Source organism: Argopecten irradians, chromosome 6 (assembly GCF_041381155.1).
Source record: "Argopecten irradians isolate NY chromosome 6, Ai_NY, whole genome shotgun sequence".
Lineage (NCBI taxonomy): Eukaryota > Metazoa > Mollusca > Bivalvia > Pectinida > Pectinidae > Argopecten > Argopecten irradians.
The window spans coordinates 19,634,273-19,659,287 of NC_091139.1; the positions used below are offsets into that span (position 1 = coordinate 19,634,273).

The 25,015-nt window shown below is 36.4% G+C and overlaps 1 protein-coding gene across 4 annotated transcripts in view; it reads right to left on the reverse strand.

Moving 5' to 3' along the window:
* The window catches only part of LOC138325256 (patched domain-containing protein 3-like), a 49,130-nt gene that overhangs the window by 13,325 nt on the left and 10,790 nt on the right, over positions 1 to 25,015 (reverse strand). For all 4 annotated transcript variants that reach the window (XR_011208753.1, XM_069270781.1, XM_069270780.1 and 1 more), the window contains exons 4-12: positions 23,154 to 23,270; positions 19,069 to 19,192; positions 15,960 to 16,057; positions 8,154 to 8,274; positions 7,390 to 7,513; positions 3,337 to 3,509; positions 2,537 to 2,785; positions 1,859 to 2,036; positions 808 to 975 (exon numbers count right to left, since the gene is read on the reverse strand). Coding sequence is in view for 3 of the 4 variants with exons in the window: in XM_069270781.1 (XP_069126882.1) it covers positions 808 to 975; positions 1,859 to 2,036; positions 2,537 to 2,785; positions 3,337 to 3,509; positions 7,390 to 7,513; positions 8,154 to 8,274; positions 15,960 to 16,057; positions 19,069 to 19,192; positions 23,154 to 23,270 (1,352 nt within the window). In the remaining variant the exon portion in view is untranslated. The remainder of the gene's footprint in view (positions 1 to 807; positions 976 to 1,858; positions 2,037 to 2,536; positions 2,786 to 3,336; positions 3,510 to 7,389; positions 7,514 to 8,153; positions 8,275 to 15,959; positions 16,058 to 19,068; positions 19,193 to 23,153; positions 23,271 to 25,015) is intronic.

Sequence of the window (25,015 nt, forward strand, 5' to 3'; positions counted from 1 at the left end):
TTACCAACACAAACTTATATTTCAAAACACAAAATTTAGTTATCTGGTATTATTACAATGATATTCTGTAACATACTGAAAGAAGAAGAAAACTATGATACACTTCACTTGTTCCTTCAACAAAATTATGTTTTATATTCTTTAAAACAACTGTAAACTTGATTTGATCAGAAATGCAACGTTTAGCTACTTATGAACTTATTTGCTTAATGTGCTTTACAATGTATTTCAGATGTGGAATCTACATGTCCATTGAATAAATGTGAAATGAGATTCCTTTTGCATGAGGACATATTTGATATAGATATCTGGACAGTAAAATTTATTTTGCATCTTTTCATCACAGTATACATAAACAAATAGCTATGATGTGCTCTATGGGTAAAATAACTTCATATACAAAAACAAGAGCTGTTGAGAACAGCAAAGCTCGCCTATTCAGAAGAAGTTGAAGCTTAAACAATGACAAAACAGAAACTTGCTCAAAAACTTAAAAAATGGGACGCCAACACTGACGCCGACGCCAGGGTGACAACATTAGCTCCCCCTATTCTTCGAATAGGCGAGCTAATAATTTTGAAGGCTCTCACAACTATATTGTCCCCATCAAGAAATTTGGGAGTACATACACCATGTAGTAATTTGATTGGTCAATTTGAATGTTCATAATAATGTGACCCAGAATGGGTGTTGTCAGATCCTCTATGGAATTACGTGAGAAAAAGGATAAGTATTTTAATCAGGTTGACCTACTGGAACTTTAACTAATTAAAGTTTAGGAGCTTCATTTTGTATAGTAGTACCTACCTCCATTCATGGATGGGGCCACTGAAGGGTCTTCCTTCATCATGTCGAACCATTCATTGAAGGCTGTGAACCAGAACTTGACAGACCCGTTAACAATGTATGGATCCTCTACAATGTTATTGTACATCTTCTCAAGTAAATCACGACTTTTGTGGTACTCAAAATCTTCTACAAGTTAAAGAAACAACTAGTTATTTGTGGTACTCAAAATCTTCTACAAGTTAAAGAAACAACTAGTTATTTGTGGTACTCAAAATCTTCTACAAGTTAAAGAAACAACTAGTTATTTGTGGTACTCAAAATCTTCTACAAGTTAAAGAAACAACTAGTTATTTGTGGTACTCGAAATCTTACAACTAAAGAATTGTGGTACAAAATTTCTAAAATCTTCTACACTAGTTATTTGTGTACTAAAGAACAAGTTAAGAAACAACTAGTTATTTGTGGTACTCAAAATCTTCTACAAGTTAAAGAAACAACTAGTTATTTGTGGTACTTGAAATCTTCTACAAGTTAAAGAAACAACTAGTTATTTGTGGTACTCAAAATCTTCTACAAGTTAAAGAAACGACTAGTTTCTTGTACAGTCCAATCTGTAATAAGAGACCGCCCAAGGGAAATTGAAAAGTGGTGTTTTAATAAAGAGTGGTCTCTTAATAGAATAACTAATACTGATCAGAATTCAGATGACGGGTCATCCACTTACACTCATTTTAATCACTTTCACTTGATCTAAAACTTTTCTTCAGTGGCCATGGCCTGTCTAGGTTTGGTTGGAGTCGCCATTGTTAAACGAACAGTAAATCCAGTGTAACAAGTCTACTTTAAATGACCCTCCACATTCACAATTAAATTCAAAATTGACGAAACTCTGCCAAGTTACCACTGAAAGCAACTCACTATCTACAGGAAATAGAATTCTACGCAGTTTACTGGTTTTGGACCTACCCAGAAATGGAGGACTAGAGTTAGAATTTCGGAACATCTTAAACATCCTGCTACACTGGACCCTGTGTGTTTGGTCTTTATTTTCTTAAATTGAGATACTTACTACAATACACAGCAGTGTTGACCCCATCAGAAGGGAAGTAGTTCTCTCTAGCGATGGCGAACTTGTGGGCATAGGAGTCTGATGGAATGTACATTGTTAGACTGAAGTCCTGTTTTAGCTGGTAGAACCCCCAAACATTTACACCAAGCAAACCAGATGTGACTAGTAACACCAAAACCTGAAACAAGGTATGACTTACAATTATGAAGACCTGCAAATATTGACATCAAGTAGAAGTAGTATTGCTTTACTAGAAGTACAAGAACCTGTAACAAGCTGGTATAATATGAACAATTTACATCTGAAGAGGTCTTTTTTTCAAAATGTTAAATCAAATTTTAAAACTATGGTTCAGTACATTATAGCTTGTAACTCAATGTAAAATGTTTAGCAGTGGTAAAATAAATATGTAACAGGGAAAGAGTATTGTGCTGCCAACTGAGCTCGACCCGCGAACCTGGACTTACTGGTTCACCACTCTACCTACTGAGCTAAAAGGAAATTCTCTCTAATGCAAAGCTGGAAAGCAAACATATCACTATTTACAATTAAAACCAGCTACACTTGTGTTATTTAGATCAATGATTAACACATCAGATTGCCCGACACAAGCAATACAAAATCCTACAAATTAATATCACAGTCATTTACACAAATTATCATACTTTAAGTACGTACTTTGACGGGAAATTTCATCAGAATAGGCCCAATGTACTTTTCGAAAGCGGTGGTCATGATATTCCACTGACTGAAGGAGTTTGGGGTGTAGTTTTTGTGTACATAGCAGGGTATACAACCATCTCGTGAAGCCTCCACCTTCCTCTGGTCCAAGGTCAGACAGGCCACAAAGAATGTTGACTGGAGACCATACAGGGCCAGAATCCCGAGGGCTGCGTAGATACAGAAGCCACTAAGTCCAGGGATGACCTGGAACAGAGTTAGAAACCTCTCTCACACATGTATAACCTTGTTATATATAGCAGTAAATTACATAGATATTGGCCCGTAACAACATCCAGATGTCACTTCCATCATGTTAACAAAAAATTAAATTTGATCTTGATGACCTTGTAGGAAATATAGATACCACATATTTGGTTATTTCGAAGGAGGACTATATTTTTATACAGTTATGATAGCAAAAAAAATTTAACAGCAAAATATTAAAGAATGGTTGAATCATATACAATATATATTCTTAAAACCAGATCACAAAATTCTGAAATATTTCATACTTTCATTTTGTTTTTTGATTTTAAACTAAATATACATATATGAATCTTTTCCACAAAAGTCATCCTTTAAAAACTTTGGTTTTTAAAAGTTAAACTCAGAGTAAGGAAAAGATCAAGGTGAGTTCAATGAGAACCAAATTAAAGGAAGATGAAAGAATAATGGACACAATGGTATAATCAAAGCTTGTAGGTAAGTCAGTTTGTTGGTTGATGCTATATAAACAGGTGGATCTTGGAACATACCGTTGAAGCACCAATAGCAAAAGCTACAACGTCAGTGATGGAAGTCACAGTGATAGAAACTCCGGCATGTTTGAGCGACAGTGCCATGCGGTCCACCAGGGGGAGCTTCAGTTCCTTTGGGGTCAAGTTCTTCCAAGCCTCTACTATCACGAACATGTCATCCACTCCAATACCTAGCAATGGAAGAAAAGTGAACTTAACACAAATATATCTGGTAACCTTTTCTTTATACTCATCATTAGGTGATACAAATGTAGAAGCATCCATACAGAGAAATTGGTCTGGAAAAGGAGTTCATCTACAGGGGAAGGTAACCCCCAGGGGAGGCAGAACATCCAGGGGGAGATGGACCTATTCATAAGACATGGGAGGGGGAGGGGGCAGACTTATTTGCTTTCTTGTTTAAGCCAAATGATCCTGAAAAAAATATTGGAGAAAATTTGAGAAAGGACACTCGAGTAGTAACAAGAACTGTTTAGCTAATGTTTACAAATGGACAGATGGATGAAAGGACAGACAGATGGTCTGACCATCAAAGTAACCATGTATGTATGTAAACGATAGGCAATTTGAAATCTTGACATCTATTTAGTCTTTATGCACTGTTCTTCTGGCCCCTGTTGCTTTTAGTGGATGTTTCATATATGGGTTTGACTAAAACTTTATTCTGATAAAAACCTTAGTATACTAGCAGCATATGCTGGACTTTTTAGGTGTTTGTAAACACATAACATGTAGACAGAAAACCAATAACAGAAAAACTACACAAAAATACAACCTCTCAATCTACTAAACATGCCTCATCAAATGCAATATAGACTGAATTAGGGATAGTAGGTGTGAAGCATTGTGGCTGGTAGATACACCAGTCTCCTAATCCCAAGAGCCATTGTTTTTATCAGCTGATTTACTATTTAAGCATCTTCCTGGTTTAAACCTTGTCTTATACCACATGCACATGCCTTATACCAATCCCAACGAGTACTGGCAGACACCACTCCTAACTCTTTGTATATACCGTAAATGGGAGATAAGTCTGTTAATGTAAACCAACTTTCTTTCGTGTGCAATCTATTTTCGCAATATATCATGCTCAAGGTAAATTTGATTAAGTTTATCTCCACGAATCAATATTTTCCACAATTCTTGCAAATTAAATTCAAAGGTATTTCCATTCAATTTCAAATCCACGAAAATACATTGAAAAGGAACTCTATAACAGTCTATAGATATGATATGTGTGGTGACTTAAGGGAGATAACTCTAGAAGTCCTTAAGGGAGATAACTCTGTGTGGTGACAGAAGTCCTTAAGGGAGATAACTCTATTACAGCCTATAGATATGATGTGTGTGGTGACAGGGGTCCTTATGGGAGATACCTCTATAACAGTCTATAGATATGATGTGTGTGGTGACAGAAGTCCTTAAGGGAGATAACTCTATTACAGCCTATAGATATGATGTGTGTGGTGACAGGGGTCCTTATGGGAGATACCTCTATAACAGTCTATAGATATGATGTGTGTGGTGACAGAAGTCCTTAAGGGAGATAACTCTATTACAGCCTATAGATATGATGTGTGTGGTGACAGAAGTCCTTAAGGGAGATAACTCTATAACAGTCTATAGATATGATGTGTGTGGTGACAGAAGTCCTTAAGGGAGATAACTCTATTACAGTCTATAGATATGATGTGTGTGGTGACAGAAGTCCTTAAGGGAGATAACCTCTATAACAGTCTATAGATATGATGTGTGTGGTGACAGAAGTCCTTAAGGGAGATAACTCTATAACAGTCTATAGATATGATGTGTGTGGTGACAGGGGTCCTTAAGGGAGATAACTCTATAACAGTCTATAGATATGATGTGTGTGGTGACAGAAGTCCTTAAGGGAGATAACTCTATAACAGCCTATAGATATGATGTGTGTGGTGACAGAAGTCCTTAAGGGAGATAACTCTATAACAGTCTATAGATATGATGTGTGTGGTGACAGAAGTCCTTAAGGGAGATAACTCTATTACAGCCTATAGATATGATGTGTGTGGTGACAGAAGTCCTTAAGGGAGATAACTCTATAACAGTCTATAGATATGATGTGTGTGGTGACAGAAGTCCTTAAGGGAGATAACTCTATAACAGTCTATAGATATGATGTGTGTGGTGACAGAAGTCCTTAAGGGAGATACCTATATACGCTATAGATATGATGTGTGTGGTGACAGAAGTCCTTAAGGGAGATAACTCTATAACAGCTATAGATATGATGTGTGTGGTGACAGAAGTCCTTAAGGGAGATAACTCTATAACAGCTATAGATATGATGTGTGTGGTTGACAGAAGTCCTTAAGGGAGATAACTCTATAACAGCCTATAGATATGATGTGTGTGGTGACAGAAGTCCTTAAGGGAGATAACTCTATTACAGCCTATAGATATGATGTGTGTGGTGACAGAAGTCCTTAAGGGAGAAAACTCTATAACAGTCTATAGATATGATGTGTGTGGTGACAGAAGTCCTTAAGGGAGATAACTCTATAACAGTCTATAGATATGATGTGTGTGGTGACAGAAGTCCTTAAGGGAGAAAACTCTATAACAGTCTATAGATATGATGTGTGTGGTGACAGGGGTCCTTAAGGGAGATACCTCTATAACAGTCTATAGATATGATGTGTGTGGTGACAGAAGTCCTTAAGGGAGATAACTCTATTACAGCCTATAGATATGATGTGTGTGGTGACAGAAGTCCTTAAGGGAGATACCTCTATAACAGTCTATAGATATGATGTGTGTGGTGACAGAAGTCCTTAAGGGAGATAACTCTATAACAGTCTATAGATATGATGTGTGTGGTGACAGAAGTCTTAAGGGAGATAACTCTATTACAGCCTATAGATATGATGTGTGTGGTGACAGGGGTCCTTAAGGGAGATAACTCTATAACAGTCTATAGATATGATGTGTGTGGTGACAGAAGTCCTTAAGGGAGATAACTCTATTACAGCCTATAGATATGATGTGTGTGGTGACAGAAGTCCTTAAGGGAGATAACTCTATAACAGTCTATAGATATGATGTGTGTGGTGACAGAAGTCCTTAAGGGAGATAACTCTATTACAGCCTATAGATATGATGTGTGTGGTGACAGAAGTCCTTAAGGGAGATAACTCTATAACAGTCTATAGATATGATGTGTGTGGTGACAGAAGTCCTTAAGGGAGATAACTCTATTACAGCCTATAGATATGATGTGTGTGGTGACAGAAGTCCTTAAGGGAGAAAACTCTATAACAGTCTATAGATATGATGTGTGTGGTGACAGAAGTCCTTAAGGGAGAAAACTCTATAACAGTCTATAGATATGATGTGTGTGGTGACAGGGTCCTTATGGGAGAATAACTCTATAACAGTCTATAGATATGATGTGTGTGGTGACAGAAGTCCTTATGGGAGATACTCTATAACAGTCTATAGATATGATGTGTGTGGTGACAGAAGTCCTTAAGGGAGATAACTCTATTACAGCCTATAGATATGATGTGTGTGGTGACAGAAGTCCTTAAGGGAGATAACTCTATTACAGCCTATAGATATGATGTGTGTGGTGACAGAAGTCCTTAAGGGAGATAACTCTATAACAGTCTATAGATATGATGTGTGTGGTGACAGGGGTCCTTAAGGGAGATAACTCTATTACAGCCTATAGATATGATGTGTGTGGTGACAGGGGTCCTTATGGGAGATACCTCTATAACAGTCTATAGATATGATGTGTGTGGTGACAGAAGTCCTTAAGGGAGATAACTCTATTACAGCCTATAGATATGATGTGTGTGGTGACAGAAGTCCTTAAGGGAGATAACTCTATAACAGTCTATAGATATGATGTGTGTTGTGACAGGGGTCCTTTTGGGAGATACCTCTATAACAGTCTAAAAATAAATATGGAAATTGCTGTAGCATGTAGATTTTTTTTCATGAAATCATTTTTTTCAAACCTAATAATTTTACTGAACAAATCATAAGTTATACTTGATGAGTTCTTACCTAGGAGAAGAAAAGGCATCAGAGCATGGACAGGGCCATATAGTATACCACAGGTTATGGCTAGGCCATAGGCAAATCCTATAGCTAATCCAACACTGAGCAAGCCAGCCATGGACAGGTAAAACTGAAACAAACAATTATACAGTAGGAAAATATTACAATCATATACACGTTGCACTCGGGGCATACACATTTAGTTTCTCTAAAATACCACATACAACACATCAACATGTTTTCATCTTTGTACACATTAAAGTGTCTTTAAACATACATGAGTATATATAGAAGCTTAGGTCTGTATACAGTTTAGAGAGGGGATTGGAGAGATTATAAGTGTAAGGTTGTGTGAAGGTTTGCAAGACATAGAGGTATGTTTGAGAGAATGTGAGACATGAGAATGTGGGAGACATTAGATGGATGAGACATACAATAGTGCAAGACATGAGGTTGTGTGAGTTATGAGGTTGTTTAAGGTGTCATGGCATGGGGACATGAGAGACATGAGGGTGTGAGAGTATGTGTAGTGTGTATGAGATTACATATGGGAGACATAAAAGTGTATGAGACATAAGGATGACAGAAGACGTGAGTATGTGTGAGACACAAGTGTGTGTGAGATTATGGGAGACTGATCATGTGTGAGACACATAAAAAAGATGTGAGGGTGTCAGGTGAGCATTGTAAAACATGAATTGTGGTGTGAGAATGTGTGAGACATCTATTGAGATACAAGAGAGTGAGGATTTTTGTGAATATCCACTTACTTTCTGATGTACGAGGTTGAATCTACCGAGAGTTAGGATAAGATAGACCATTACTAGTGAGAATCCTGTAGATAACAAGTTCACATCTGCATCCACAGCTCCATAACCTTCATCATCAAAACTGTAAACAGAAATTGATGTGTGCAATACTTAGTACAAGAGATCCCAGAGGGACCTCGGTGTCAGCAAAGAATGATCTATGTTTGACAATTGAAATAGGGATCTTTTCTCTGCTTTTCAAACTTTTACTACATACTACATGTGAAATTTGATAAAGACCCTTTCAATACTTTCTGAGATATATAAAAGTAACAAACAATTATCAAAATCTAAGATGGCTACCTGTCATCCATCTTGTTCACCGATCAGTCCCAAAATGCAATATTCACAACTACGGTCCCTGCACATGAAATTTGAGACAGATCACTTCAGTACTTTCTGAGAAATAGCAGTAACAATCTCTGATTATATAATTATCAAAATCCAAGATGGCGGCCTGTTATTTCGTTCACAAGCTCCAACAATAATTATTAGTGCAAAGGGTAATAATTCATAAATTACGGTCAAATCAAGCTTATTTTCGAACTCATCCACAATATTTTCAATGTCAGTCTACATACAAAGTTTCATTAAGCTCGTTTTATATTTACTTAAGTTATTGCATTTATAAGGTCAAAAATATAATTTTATTGCAAAGGGCAATAACTCCCTAAATTTTTGTCGAATCAAGCTGATTTCCAATTCTTCCAAGATTTTTCCAATGTTAGTTTACATACAAAGTTTCATGAAGCTTGGTTTATATTTACTCAAGTTATCGCATTCACAAGATCCAATAATAATTATTAGTGCAAAGGGCAACAACTCCGTAAAATAACTGTTGAATCAAGCTGATTTTCGAACTCATCCGAGATCGTTCCAATACTGTAAACCAACTTTTATTCGTAGCTATTTAATTTCTCGAATTCCGTTTCAAAACAAGTTCGCAGAGATTACTTTCGCGGATCAGACAATCGTTCTACTTTCATTACTTTTCCTGCCATAAAGTATTTTTAAGTATTACAGCTCTATTTTTGTGAAACAGATTATAGCCGTTTTACCTGCGTTTGAAATTAGTAGGTATCTCATTCATAAGCGTTAATTCTTATACAAACACGTAAACGAAGATAGAATAGAACTCATGATCACACACAAATAAACAATGGAATCTGCCAGTATTGGCGACGATCAGTATGCCTTGAGTTGACTTTGGGTAAACATGTCAGTATTAGTGTAGTTAAAACAAAACAAAACAACATCTACTACATGTAGCTAAACAAGAGATCCCAGAGGGATCTTGGCGTCCACCAAAGAATGATCTATGTCTGACACAGAAAGAGGGATCTTTTCCCTGCTTTTCAAACTTTTACTACATACTATATATGAAACTTGAGAAAGATCCTTTCAGTACTTTCTGAGATATGTAGCAGTAACAAACTTCAATTTTAAAAATCCAAGATGGCTACCTGTCGATCATCTTGCTGACCGATAAGTCCAAAAATGCACTAGACCTCTTCAGGAACCTGCACATGAAATTTGAGAAAGATCCCTTCAGTACTTTCTGAGAAATAGCGGTAACAAACTTTAGCTATCAAAATCCAAGATGGCCATCGGTCGGCCATCTTGTTGACCGATTGGTCCCAAAATGCAATATGCACAACTAGGGCCCTAGGGGAACCTACATATGAAATTTGAGAAAGATTCCTTCAGTACTTTCTGAGAAATAGCGGTAACAAACTTTAACTATCAAAATCCAAGATGGCCATCGGTCGGCCATCTTGTTGACCGATTTGTCCCAAAATGCAATTTCCATAACTAGGGCCCTAGGGGAACTACTACATGAAATTTGAGAAAATCCCTTCTGCACTTTCTGAATGCAATTAGGCACAACTAGAGCCCTAGGGGAACCTACATGTCGAAATTTTTGAGAAAGATTTCTTCAGTATTTGCCTTGATTGTTACCGTTCGGCCTGGCTGAAAATAGTGAAACATTTGTTGATCTTTCTATTCGTCTTGTTGGAGTAAAATCTATATAATGCTCGCCATGTGATTGACGACATTTTCACAAAATTGTATGAATTTCTGTAACTAATGAGCGGCAGTTTTTATTTCTTTTGGAACCATGAATCGGTTATTTCTTTTCATTTCAACCATACACTTTGCTTTAATGCAAGGTCAGCCTCCAAAATCTGATTATGGCACTAAAGAGATGGATTTTTTTATCAAAAAATATACCCAATGATTGTAAAACACAGTAAACAAGGTTTATCAGGATACCTTTTCCATGATACCATTACTCAAAAGTCTGTGAACGTGTTCTTAAACCACATATGTGAAGGTTGAATGAACAAGAATATATATATTTTACTTCCTAACAAATTTAATTTTTCTTCCCGATCAGACCATCTTGTTTTGTCCGATCAGCCTCAAAATCTGTATGGCGCAACTAGGGACCAAGGGTAACCTCCATGTGAAGTTTGAACAAAATCCCTGCAAAAGTTCTCAAATAATATCGATAACAAACTTCAACGTGCCGAAATCAAAGATGGCTGCCTGGCGGCCATCTTGCTTTTCCGATCAGCCTCAAAATCTGTATGGCACAAATATTGACCAAGGGGACCCTCCATGTGAAGTTTGAACAAAATCCCTGCAGCAGTTTTTAAGAAATAGTGATAACAAGAATTGTTTACGGACGGACGACAGACGACGGAGGGCGAACGACGGACGACGGACCACGGATGCAGGGCGATTTGAAAAGCCCACCATCTGATGATGGTGGGCTAAAAATTACTTTAATCGAGGCGGGGGTAAAAATTTCACTATGGCGACTGTCGTCCCTTTCTCTGTTTTATAGTAAATATCCTGATTTTTCGATAATTTTTCAAATAACGTATTTTCTGAAAAAAATCACATAACTGTTAGGTATATTCATCAGTCCTTCCACCATATCCAAAAAATGTATGACAACATCCATTTTCATTGAACTGGCCCCCCTGTGTGAATTTCCACAGAAAGTGTTCTCTTATCTTAAAGGTGTATGCACACCTTGTTTCAGGGAGAATATCTTTATATCTACAATTATCTCAGATGCAAAAAAAAAAGAATGAGTTTAATTCCTGTACAATGCACATTTGTTCAATTATAAGATAGCTCAAGGGAATTGATACAAAACACTTATATTCCTTATAGACACATATAATTCTTATTTATTTGAATGTACTGACAACTCTAAATGTGTATTCTTCAAGTAAAGGGGATTTGTTTATAGACTTGTATACTGTACTAGGAAATTTATGTTTAGGTGACAGCTGTCATTAATGCTGTCAGCGTTACCGTGGTAATGAAGGGGTTATCTGGTGCTTAAGTCTATCGAAAAACCATTCAAGTACTAAATACACAGCCATCACCCATGCATCACACTTTTTCTCCAAGTTGTTAATGGAACAAGACCATTGTATGCACTATAACTACTAAAAGTAATTTCTTGTCAACATAATGGACAATTTGAGGCCCGGCACTTACTATTGAAAATCATAACATCATGTAAAAGTGTTATTGAAATACTAAGGAGTTAAGATTTTCATCACAAGGAGTAATTTGTAGTGTTGTAGTTAATGTAGTTGTATTTATGCCGATTTTCAATACATATAAAAGAGCAAATCTGTTATCATTTGTATGACTCAAGTGTTGTATTACATTAATGTTGTCAAATTTGATTTGATTTATTTGTTATGTACCTGTCTAGGTTTTACAATGCTGCATACAGTGTTGCTCTCTACCTTCCACTGTATGTACATTAGTTTACCTGGACCTGTAGATTAGTTGTAAACTAATGTACAGTGAAAGGTGTACTAATCTACAGACAGAACAATTCTAAGTATTAAGTATGTTGAGTACACATGTACTCCTGAATGAACAGTCAGTCTGATAACCTAATACCTGTACTTTACCACAATCAAGTGGTCAGTCGGATTTCTAATACCTGTACTTAACCAAGATCGAGTGGTAGGTCTGATCTTCCAATTCAGACAATTGTATTTAACCCAGACAAAGTACACCTTCTGGTAAATAACAGCAATGATAATAAAATCACAACTTACATCAGTAACATGTGCCTATCACAGAAGCTGCACAGATTCACACTGGTGGACAGTATTGCCAATGTGTTTCTGTGTTAAACCCAATATTGGGTGCCAGTACAAAATGGATCTAAGTGATTAGGTGACAGTTTAGGATAAATGATGATTCAGATTAGGTTAGACAGCGTACCACAAGAGTGCAATATTTACACCCTAGTGTCAGGATTCGAAACATCTTGTTGGACATCCTAGACACCAAGATTCAATCTACCTTTAAATTCACTATTTATCTCAATTTCAATCTTTCGACTAAAGTATAGATTTTTTTAAAATCAACCCAGTGCTATCTATTGATTTATATATGGGTAGAACGAATACACCAATCCTATATATGAAGAAATATAATATTTTTCAACTATTACACCGACCGTTCAATAAAACCTTGTTATATTGCACAGTTCGAAGTTATATTGCACGCTTCCATGGAAACGTTATATTGCACGGTTCGAGATGTTATATTGCACGGCTTTAGGAACACCTCGCTGTTGTTGTCTAGTTTTGTAGAAAACCTCCGAGGAATCGCGCGTAACAGTGAGTTACGTTATTATGACGTCACAAAGGTTCACGTTCAATTTCGCGCTAGCTTTATAGATCTCGAAACAAGCACGTCATGTAGACGTTTATCGAGTAGAGGACGGACACGGCGAATGTATTAGATCAAAAGGCTGCATGCAGGTCTAATATTGTTAAAGAAGACAATAAGACATCCAAACCGGAGTTACAACGTGACGTACGTGGTTTATACGTCAATCTTCAATAGGATTTGAAGCTTTTCCGTACGGTACGGTGCTGATGATTTTGTTAAGTGATTGTCGTATTCATTTTATAATAATATTCAACTGAAAAACTTGTGATTATGTAATAAAACAAATATTTCATGGGTTACTGTGCTCTAGTTCATAATATTTACCCCTCGGTGATGGTAATCAACAAATATTATATTGCACTCGGCCTTCGGCCTCGTGCAATATAACATTTGTTGATTACCACCACCTCGGGTTAAATATTATGAACTAGAGCACAGTAGGCCGGTGCTATCTATTGATTTATATATGGGTAGAACGAATATACGTACCCAGCCTACTATACCATTCGGCCGGGTACGAAATGGTACTTATGTGTCGTAGTGGAGCACTGCCTCAGAAAATCACTCAGGCATAATTTTCTATACTTTTTTGAAAATTGTCAATTATTCTAAGCGTATACATGCATTTATATGTTACTTTTGTCCATAACAAACATAACGACCTTTCTTTATATCTATCGTACCGCTCACAAGACGTCATATTCACAATTGTAGACCTGCCGTAAAAAATTTCCTTCAAAAGGACCTTCAAATTTATATGTGAAAAAAATAAATCCTTTTTGTGCATTTTATATTTTATACAGTTAAGTATTATTTCCTGGTAGGTAAGTGACATAAAACAAATACGATAAAATGGCTACAGGCGTTTTAATAATGGTTTGGATAATCATTTCTTTGCTCCATTAGCAGGAATAGAGACCAATTGTAGCTCTAAAGACGACACCATTATCTGTCTAAAGTCTTTAGAGCTACAATATTGCAGCTAATATGGGAAATATCAAGTTTAAAACCATAAGTCAAGAATTTATTTGGATCTTGAAATTTTCCGTTTTACATAAATTTAATAGCAACATTGGATATTAGAGCATTCTAAAACCAATGAACCTAACAGTACCATGCACTTCAACTCTGACACAAGAAAAATTCAGAAAAAATGGATTAAAAGTTATTTGAAAATTAAAACTGACAATAACATGGAATGGTAAATTATATTATCAAGAATACTCTAACAAAAAATAAAGTTAAGACTGACAATAGGATGAAATTGGCAAATTATCTAACCAAGAATCAACACAGAAAATCTATCATCAGGTTAAATTGTAAAAGCTTCCTGATATTATTTACTGTTACAATATTTGACCATCAATAGCTCACAATCCCCATTTCAGTCAGAAAACAATTACTTTAGTATAAATCTAATCCTAATTGTAACATTGCTGTATTGGTTTAGCAATATGATACAAATGATCCAATTCAAAAGTTTTACATATCTTTGAAATATTAAAAAAAAAATGGACAAAAAGTCGCATGACCAGTCACAATTTGTAACTGTGTATATACCAGTTGTCAGATGTCACTTAACTTAGCACATCATTGGTTGCATCAGAACAAAAAAGAGGTACTGGGGTACTTAACATAGAGGGTTTCAGTAACAACAACGTAGTACATAGATACAATAGAGAAAACACTCTTCATGGTTTTTTATATAATCAAGGCAATCTGCCTATCTTTGTTAGCAGGTGTATGCATTTTTATTTTTATTTGATTTTTAGAAAACAATTCCATACAAGCACTTTCCAAAATGAAGGTGTCCATGAATTTTGAGAATGATCTGCCTAAAGGAACTTGGTTTGTCCCAAGAATATGAAATTTATATTTGTTGTATTAACAACCTTGACCTTTGACCTTCAGTCCTGAGTTTCATCACCCAAAGTGACCACATACACAAGTAAACGTAGTACAGAAAACAAATTGATACCTACATGTTGCCTTTGCATTATCGACAATATCAATAAACATTTAAAAAGTTAATACATAATGAATAAGAAATATTTGTCTTAGTTGTTCACTAATGTGTTAATCAACTCCTTTTTTTACCTTCTTTAGTTCTGATACAAAGTAAACCACAATATAGAATTGCAGTTAACAGTTTTCAAACAAGCAAATTCTTCGAATTTAGATCCCCCACTTTCGTTAATCAAATGCCCATACCTTCGCCAAATAGGATCCAATTAAAGTGTCAATTAAACTTGGCCAAGGACCTGAAACATTTAACCATGTTACCAAGTTTCGAGAAAATCTGGTAATATTTGTGACATTGATTGAACAAAAACACATGAAAATACCGTTTTTCTTTATTCAAAGGGCCATAACTCCGCAAAATAGGGTCTTAAGAAAGTGCCAATCAAACTGGGCCAAGGTCCCAAGAAATTTAACCATGTTACAAAGTTTCAAGAAAATTGGATAATATTTGCAAAAGTTATTGAATAGAAACAGACGAAAATGGTGATTTCCATTAATCAAAGGGCCATAACTCTGCCAAATAGGGTTTGTTGAAAATACCAAGCAACTCATCTGAGCCCTTGGTTCATTTAACCATGTGACCAAGTTACAAAAAAATCGCTTAAGATTTGTGGCAGTTATTGCACGGAAACCTAGCCTTACAGACAGATGGACGGACGGACCCAAATTAATATCCTCCGTTTTGGTGAAAGCTGGGGATAAAAACCAATAACAGTAAAAGAAGAGCAAAGGAGACAGTTGCTATGTTTTATTTTTTTGCTTTGAACAGTCTTTTGAGCCAAGTTCACCTTTCATTAGTGTGAGGTTTTCTCACTGAATACAACACCAGATGCTCACATCAATAATGTAAAGTGGGGTGATTTTCACCTAAGAAACTGCCGCCATAATGTGTTGGGGACTGAACATGCAATGATCTCAAGGAAGATGTTGAATATTGATAAGAATCAAACGCGATACATAAATGAAAGAAAACATCAATTAGAAGAGATATAATTATAGAGAGAGGGAACTCAAATTTCTTACCTTCTAGTGGTGTAGATAAAGATTTCATTTAGGTCACTGTGACCTGATTTAGCAAGACTGACCATCTGGAGTTCCCAATCCATGGCTGCTTTCTTCCACTGCAAAAAATAATGTATGGATGATATATGAAATGGAACAATACAAACAGAAAAAACTACAATTTGGAGAGGATTTAGATAGATACTGTGTCTTGTTCAATCCATTTTCTTTTGCAATAATTTAATAATAAAATTGAAAGTAGCCTTAGTAAACAGTAACTTTAACAAGAGCTCACAGGACCTGAATGGCTCACCTGCTACCTGAACATAAGGTGCATATTACAGGCCAAATACAAGATCCTCACATCTCTTGGTCATTTTTTTGTGTGTTTTTTTTTGAGAAATCAATTATATCCTGTAACCTTGACTTAAAAGTAGGTTTCGGCAAACCGAATAAATATTTTTTTTGTAAAATCCGACAAAGAAAAGATTGAGAAAAAAAAGAGAAGATGAAAAAATTATCATATCATGTTTCAACAAAATACCTCAAGTGAACACAAAATTTCAAAATGAGGGCTGCGATCACCTTGGATTGCATTATCCGAAAAGCATTTCTAAAATGAACTGATGTGAATTGAATACAAATCCTGCCCCTTGAAGGAAATCCTTGGTTTTATGTATCGCTCATTGTCAGTCAGACCAGAAAAGTACTAAATGCAAATGAAGGCTGCCGATATATTGTAACTGTAGTCGAAGTTTCAGCCATGAGCCATAATTTTATGCAAGTTTGTTCCACACTCCCAAATGTTTGTGGCCAAGTAAACAATCCATGGCTGAACGAAGTAGCGTTGTGATAGGATTTAAATGGGAAGCCCCCCCCCATCCTGCACCCCGGGGGGGTATCGCAAAAATTATGCAAGTTCCTGTATCCCTTCTCCCAAAGATGTTTGGTAATGGTCACAAGTAACAGTTCTAGGAAAATACAAATTATAGATTTTTCTATTTCTCCTATTGGGCCCCGCCCCTCCTGCCCCCGTGGGGGTCAGAAGCCAAAAATTATGCAAGTTCTGTTTCCCCTTCCTCCCAAAGATGTTTGTGGCCAAATATGGTCACAATCCATGCAGGATTGTAGGACAAGTAGCGATTTATAGGATTTACCTATATTTCTCCTATTGGGCCCCGCCCCTCCTGCCCCGGGGGGTCAGAGCCAAAATTTATGCAAGTTTCTGTTCCCCTTCTCCCAAAGATGTTTGTGGCCAAATATGGTCACAATCCATGCAGGATTCTAGGACAAGTAGCGATTTATAGGATTTACCTCTATTTCCTCCTATTGGGCCCCGCCCCTCCCCCTCCTGCCCCGGGGGGTCTAGAGCCAAAAATTATGCAAGTTCTGTTCCCTTCTTCAAAAAGATGCAAGTTTGTGGCCCAATATATGGTTCACAATCCATGCAAGATTAGGACAAGTAGCGATTTATAGGATTACCTATATTTCTCCTATTGGGCCCGCCCTCCGCCCTGGGGGGTCAGAAGCCAAAAATTATGCAAGTCTTCTGCCCCCATTGATGTTTGTGGGGTCATCCATGCATTATAAAAGCGATTTCTGTTCCCTATTGGGTCCCAGTCCCATCCTGCCCCCGGGGGGGGTCAGAGGATGTTTTGTTCCCCTTCCCACCTAAGGATGATTGTGACCAAATTTGGTTACAATCCATGGCAGAACTCTAGGACAAGTAGCAATTTATAGGTTTTACCTCTATTTCCCCTATTGGGCCCCGCCCCTCATGCCCCCGGGGGGTCAGAGCCAAAATTTATACAAGTTCTGTTCCCCTTCTCCCAAAGATGTTTGTGGCCAAATAATGGTCACAATCCATGCAGAACTCTAGGACAAGTAGCGATTTATAGGATTTACCTCTATTTCCCCTATTGGGCCTCGCCCCTCCTGTCCCCGGGGGGTCAGAGCTAAAAATACAAATTCTGTTCCCCTTCCCCCAAGGATGTTTGCGGCCAAATTTGGTTACAATCCATGCAACACTCTATGACTAGTAGCGATTTAAAGGAAATGTTGACGGACAGACGGACGGACGACGATGGACGACAGACGACGCACGCCGCACCATGACATAAGCTGCCAGGTGAGCTAAAAATATGTCATGTTCTATGTAAAGCTTGACTTCGCCCTTTTTTTAGAGGAGTATTTTCCTGGTCAAGCTAGGCAACTGACCACCCATATTGTTGGCTGTATGCATTAAAAATGATCTGAAGATTATATCTATGAACATGATAAAGGAGAAGGTACGTTAAGGCTCGAATATGGCCTCAAAATTAATTCTCCAGTAAAGAACAACATATTTTGCCATATAACAGCTGAATACATTTGCTAACACATTACATTTCGAAAATATCCCGCATGAGCCAATTATGTTCACTATGACGTCATCAACAAAAATCCTTGAAAAATCATACTTTTTGAGTGGTTTTCTCTTAAAATGAATGTGGCCGCCTTCGTGGAGCAGAAAGAGATTTTCACACGTTGTGTATCGTGTATTTACGCATATCCATGCAAAATGTAAAGTTGCTCCAAGGTGGCAGCCAAATCCATTTCAAGCCTTTTCTAACCTAAAGATGATGAATTTCTAGCAAAATTTGGCGAGAAGAGGAAAATCATCAATTTGATGACGTCATAGGTGGGACACATCGTGTACATGGTTATAAAAAATTATGTTTTAATGAATGGCAAGTATGAGAGTATTTATTGATATGAAATTGATGGGGATCAGAGTTAATTTTTTTCGACCTGAAAAATTAAGGCCAAATACTGGTCCTATCATATCTACTCCTTTCAATTTCAGAGTCTTTATGTTTCATTGGGCAAAACCAACCTTTAAGGTCTATATCATTGTTGGAAGTACAATCAAGCATACATCAGGTCTAAGGGCCTTTTGGTTATTTAATATGTGTGATTACAATATCAGTGTATTTGACCCATGTGATTTGGAATTAAGGTCAAGATCAATCATTTAAACAAACTTGGCAGCTTTTCTTGTATAAATGTCAAGGTCGTTCCTTTTCACAAATGTGGCCCTTGATAACTGTGATATTAGTGTATTGAATATCAGACTGGATGTTTTACTTACCTCAGGTTTATCGTAAAGCAGAAACAACAGAGAGGCAGCCTTGGCTCCAATAATCCGGCCGTCCGAGTCACGCCACATCTGACCCAATAGGGAGCCCAGATGAAGTTTACTGTGATACATTGGACTGTGAACAGAGATACAGCATTTATATTACCATGAACGCATAGTTATGACTCACAGCATATATATCATAATAATTACATGTTGTGACAAATTATGCAACTCTTTATAACTTGTGCTATCAAGGAATCGGAGATATTTTTGGCCTAAACAAAATTCCAATTAAAGATTCAGAAAAACTTTGGGCATGGCTATACAAGTGTAACATTTAACTGTAGAATGTATCTATGATCATGATGCAGGATTTCTTAATTGTCTAGCTGATCGACACTCTAACATAAGATTATAACCCATACCATATTTGACCTAATAATGGACGAAAGGGGGCGTCCTTGTTAAGGTTTCTAATTTTGTGAAACAAACTTTAACAGTAAAACCCCTATAACTCGAACAGCAGGGGACCAGGTCAATAGTTCGAGGAATACGGAGTATTCGACTCATCCAAGGTTGGTCACGATCGACAGTCAAAATGTCCGGTCTCAATTAAACTATGACAAACAATGCACAGCAATGACATTTTAATTACCCTATCTTTCATCATTTTTGATTTCTTTATTCAAGTGTTTTGTTGATAACGGTATCAAGTTGAAAAATATGTAAAACATAAATTTAGCGTTTAAAATGCTTACGAGAAAGCCCTTAATCAAATGTCATTCACAGCAGAGTAAGCGATCGTCATCTATAAGATATTCTAGGTCAATGTACAATCCATATTGATCAACAAAGAGTACATTTTCTATTATTTATTCATCACAAATTATTTAAAGCATTTACAAAATATATACTCACAATAAAGTTATTAACCAGCATATTTACGGACATAAGAAATGATATCTATAGATGTCTGTTCAGTAAAAGCGTAATGTTACGTAACATATGTTTATGAATAAAGTTACAAAATACAATTTACGGGAAAAGATATGGAACACACTGATAAAATGTACTTTGCATATCGTTTACATCTTTCAATAAATAACATTGTGTTAGCCTGTTGAATGAAACCAACAAAGAAATAAAAAAAAAAACCTTTTATAATTAGGCAGATGTCAGAAATATCTTCTGCCTCTTTTGTAATTTCACAATGCGTTCTTTCTATTAACACGGATCATTCGTATATTACGACTCGAGAGAAACATCAATTTCTGAAATGTTCAAATAAAGTTAGCATCAAACAACGACTTGCAATCGTGTAGGTGGTAGGTAATAATGACACTGTTAATCCCTTTATTACCTTAAGGCTTGACATGCCACCTGTATGAACACATGCAAGATCATGAGCAATTATCCATGTTGGTCGGTGCTGTCAGGTGTGACACAGGTAAAACAATCTCAAGGGCCGAACACCTGTTCGACGAATACATGGGTAAATACTATGTGTCTGATGAAACGGGAACATATTTCTGTTAAAGGAATAAGGGGTATTCGACGAATAGCTGTTCGAGCTATCCAGGGTTTTGTTACATAGATTATATAGGGATGCGGTCGGGACCGTACGACCAGTTCGACAAATAGGGGGTATTCGAGGAATCCAGTTTCGAGTTAGAGGGGTTATACTGTATTAAAATCCAGTAGTCTTCCGTTCAAAGGAGTTGATAAACAAAGTTTCGCAACAGAGTAATGCTTATAACATCTGCATTTTGTCTCAAATTAACTGAAATTTGTCTTATGTATCGAGCTGAATCTATATTACTGAATATTTCTTCATAAATAGGGCAAAATTGCCAGACAGAATCATGAGAAATCCACCACATGTGGGCAAGTTAAGACTTTTTCTAAACATGTTTTTCACAGATTTAAATCATGTATACCGGTACATTTTATAGTTTATCACAAACTTGACTCAGGTACAGTTATTTCATCAACTTTTAATAGTATGATTGCATTCTTTCTGTTAAAATTATAATTGAAAATAAATGTAAAATCAATTTCACCATTTGATTTTTATGCTGATTAGAATAAGAAAATTTTACACATTACACATGCATAATAATCATTACAATTTTTAAACTTATTACTATGATTTCTCCTAAAAATATTTTTTAGTCAATCCTTATGTATGAAGATGGCAAACTGGCGTTTAAAATCAAGGTTTTAGTATCTGACAAAACATTAGTCTTGAAAAAGCACAAATGTCTAGGTCATGACAGATACAGAAACATGTTTAATTGATGTCTTATTAACATCTCTTCTTAATCACTACCTAGTGAAACAAGAGATCCCAGAGGGATCTTGACGCCCACCAAAGAATGATCTATATCTGACAATGGAAAGATGGATCTTTTCTCGACTTTTTAAACTTTTTCAAACACACTACACATAAAATTTGAGACAGATCGCTTCAGTACCTTTTGAGAAATAGCAGTAACAAACTTCAACTATCAAAATAAGGCAGCCATCTTGTTGACCGATCGGTCCCAAAATGCAACATGCACAACTAAGGCCCTAGGGGAACCTACATATGAATTTTGAGACAGATCCCTTCAGGACTTTCTGAGAAATAGCGATTAACAAACTTTGAATAACAAAATCCAAGATGGCTACCTTGCGGCCATCTTGTTGACGGATCGGTCCCAAAATGCAATATGGACAACTAGGACCCTAGCAGAACCTACATATTAAATTTGAGAAAGATCCTTTCAGCACTTTTTGAGAAATAGTGATATCAAACCTTAACTATCAAAATCCAAGATGGCCGCCTGGCGGCCATCTTGTTTTTTCGATCAGCCTTAAAATCTGTATGGCACAACTAGGGACCAAGGGTACCCTCCATGTGAAGTTTGAACAAAATCCCTTCAGCAGTTCTCAAGAAATATCGATAACAAACTTCAACTGCCAAAATCAAAGATGGCTGTCTGACAGCCATCTTGTTTTTCCGATCAGCCACAAAATCTGTATGGCACAACTATGGAACAAGGGGACCCTCCATATGAAGTTTGAACAAAATCCCTGCAGCAGTTTTTTAAAAAATAGTGATAACAAGCATTGTTTACGGCCGGACGCCGGACGCCGGACCACGGACACAGAGCGATTTGAATAGCCCACCATCTGATGATGGTGGGCTAAAAAGGCAAAGATGCCCTTATTAGGGGAGGCGCCCTTTTGAGGTTAAATATGGTACATGTATTGTGGGCAATATTAGATCTGCTCTAAAAGGTTAGTGGCATATGACATATGATATTGAATTAGATCACATATTGTTGTAAAAGGTAACCAATTTTAGTGATCAATATTTGCTTCTGTATTCTACTCATTGTTTACAGTTTGTCAAGTTATAAAAAGAACATTGACAAATTTAGAGGAGACGTTCACCATCATAAATATCCGCAAATAAAAAATGACAAGTAAAATAATGAGTAGAGTTTATTAGATCAACAAAGGTGTAAGCGTTTTTCCTGCAAATAAGTTTCAAAAAATGAAACAGCGAAAAAAAATTTCCCTGCAAAAATATACAACTATAAAATACAGAAGATACTGAACACTTTTTTTTTTATGAAACCAATTTTTTCGGAGTTGTGTGAGATACAGAACAGAAGTGTGGCATATTAATCAACAGATTTTACCTTGAAATACGAATTGAAAGCAAAATTCATTTGTATGGCCCGCATGAATCAGAGTTAGAATCCCACCCTAAATCGTTCTTAACATAGCTCGGACAGACTTCCTAACAGGACCATTAATCTACCATCACTCACAACACTACAGACACTTGCTTCAAGGACAATTTCCGTGAAATTATCACTGGATTCAAGGACATTGGGGCCCTCCAGGGAAATCATACAACTCAAGGACACATGGGGCCCCCGGGGGGAAATCAGCACAGCAAATATAACCCTATATGTATTATGAAGGAGGATAGATCTTGTTATGTATATTAAAGACAAGTTGAAATAACAAATTATTCGAGTAAAAATGTTGAATTCTGCATTGTCATGGAATTTATATAGATTTGTGGTAGAACTACCAACCTGATGGTGACGTTGTTGATTTTCTGAATGATGTCGTCCTGAGTCAGTGAATTGATTAGGTCTTCGTTGTAGTACCAAAGCTCTAGGATACTGGTGACATGACAGACTGGGCCCACTCTGTGGAGTAAAAGTTAACGCAAACGACAATGAATAGTAACATTTCCATGTTTCAAAAAAGGGGGGGTTGAGGTTTGATTTGTGGCACAAACATGCAACACTTCCCAGTGCCCCAGATATTTTTTGGAGGTGTGGGTAATTGTATTCACACTTTTGAAAAGGGTGGGAGGAATACAACCCTGATCTCTGAGAGAACCAAAAACTTAATAGAGATATGTCTGAAAAGTTTTATGGTTATTGTAATCGGTTACAAGCCAGCAATTGTGCAAATATCCATCTGGAACAAGGACACTGATGATGCCTGACTGGAATTTTTTTTTTTATGTTACTATGTTTCTTTTTATTTTATTTCTGGATATAAAAGCTCATTCATAATAATAGAATTGCTTAATAATACAAATATTTGAATGGATAATAAGTACCCATTCATACCATCTTTAGGGGTAATTGACAAATTTTAATGGGTATTTTACTCATGTACACATCTTAACAGGAGTCCTGACTTCTTATCAATAATGGCAAGCTGAAGTGGTGGCCACGTTAGAGTTACTATTTCCTGAAACAAATCTATGGGTTTCCTGACACGTATGTTTTAGCCCCTATAAACAGTTAGGAACAATAAGACAAAAGGTTTTGAATTAGATTATATAGTTTACACACTCATCAGTTCTATATTTGGTAGGCCGAAAATTAAACATGTACACGCAGCAGTACAACGCCACATATGACTTCAGCAAGTGTGAAGTGCCTATATTGGTTGCTAGGGTTAAACATGCAGCAATAAAAGTTGTTTTCAGTTACATGGCCTACATCTTGGTTCTTATTCATGTGGTAGTGTTTGTACTGTACACAAGTCACTCCCTTAGTACGTTTTATACATATACAAATATATACCGGTATTTGTCCAAATATGGTGTGGCAAATGTCTTTCTAAAAGTGTCTTCAATGTGTCATATTTTCAAATTCAAATTTTTTTTTTCTTTTCCAATAAACAAATTGTCTATATCAAACACACCAATTAATGAGGTGGTCATCCACAACACTGACCAATCAAATGGTAATGTAGCAAGTGGAGTTTAGGACTCGGAGTTCATCTCCAGACAGGATCAGTCAATTTATAGCAGCAAGCTTTGAAAGAGAGACAATTTTTCCTTATGACGTAGTAGTTGTAGAGTGAAGAATATTTTTTTGAGACCTGTGGTTCTTCAGACACTAAAATAAATACATATTATGTACTGGGTATGAGTTTATTATATTCAACTAGATCTTGGATTAAGTTTCTGAGCTCATGCATTAATATTTAACTGAAATCTAAATTAATCTTGCTCTAGTTTAGACAAGAATGTAATATTTGCTTTTTTAGCTGTTTTACACATTTTATGCGGACAATCTGAGAGGCTGTCAGATTTAAGATTACAAACAACATTACAATTATAGCTTTAATTAATTCGGCTGATCTGCTTCGGCATCAATCAATATTGGTCGAGGTACTACTGACTACCATAGCTGGCTTAACAAAGGCTATTGTGTGTGGCCTCCATGTTGGATATAGCTGTATTAGTAAGGTTATTGATTTTAGTACGTTAACAGTTTGCTTCAGACAACTATCTACTGGGGTAATTAGTCTGTTGTCTTAAATGTCTTAAATGTGTGATAGACCTTACAGTTTATTCTAACATATAATAAACCCGATATTAAAAACTAATGTTTCTTTATTCTCCAAACTGAGGTATACTAATACATTT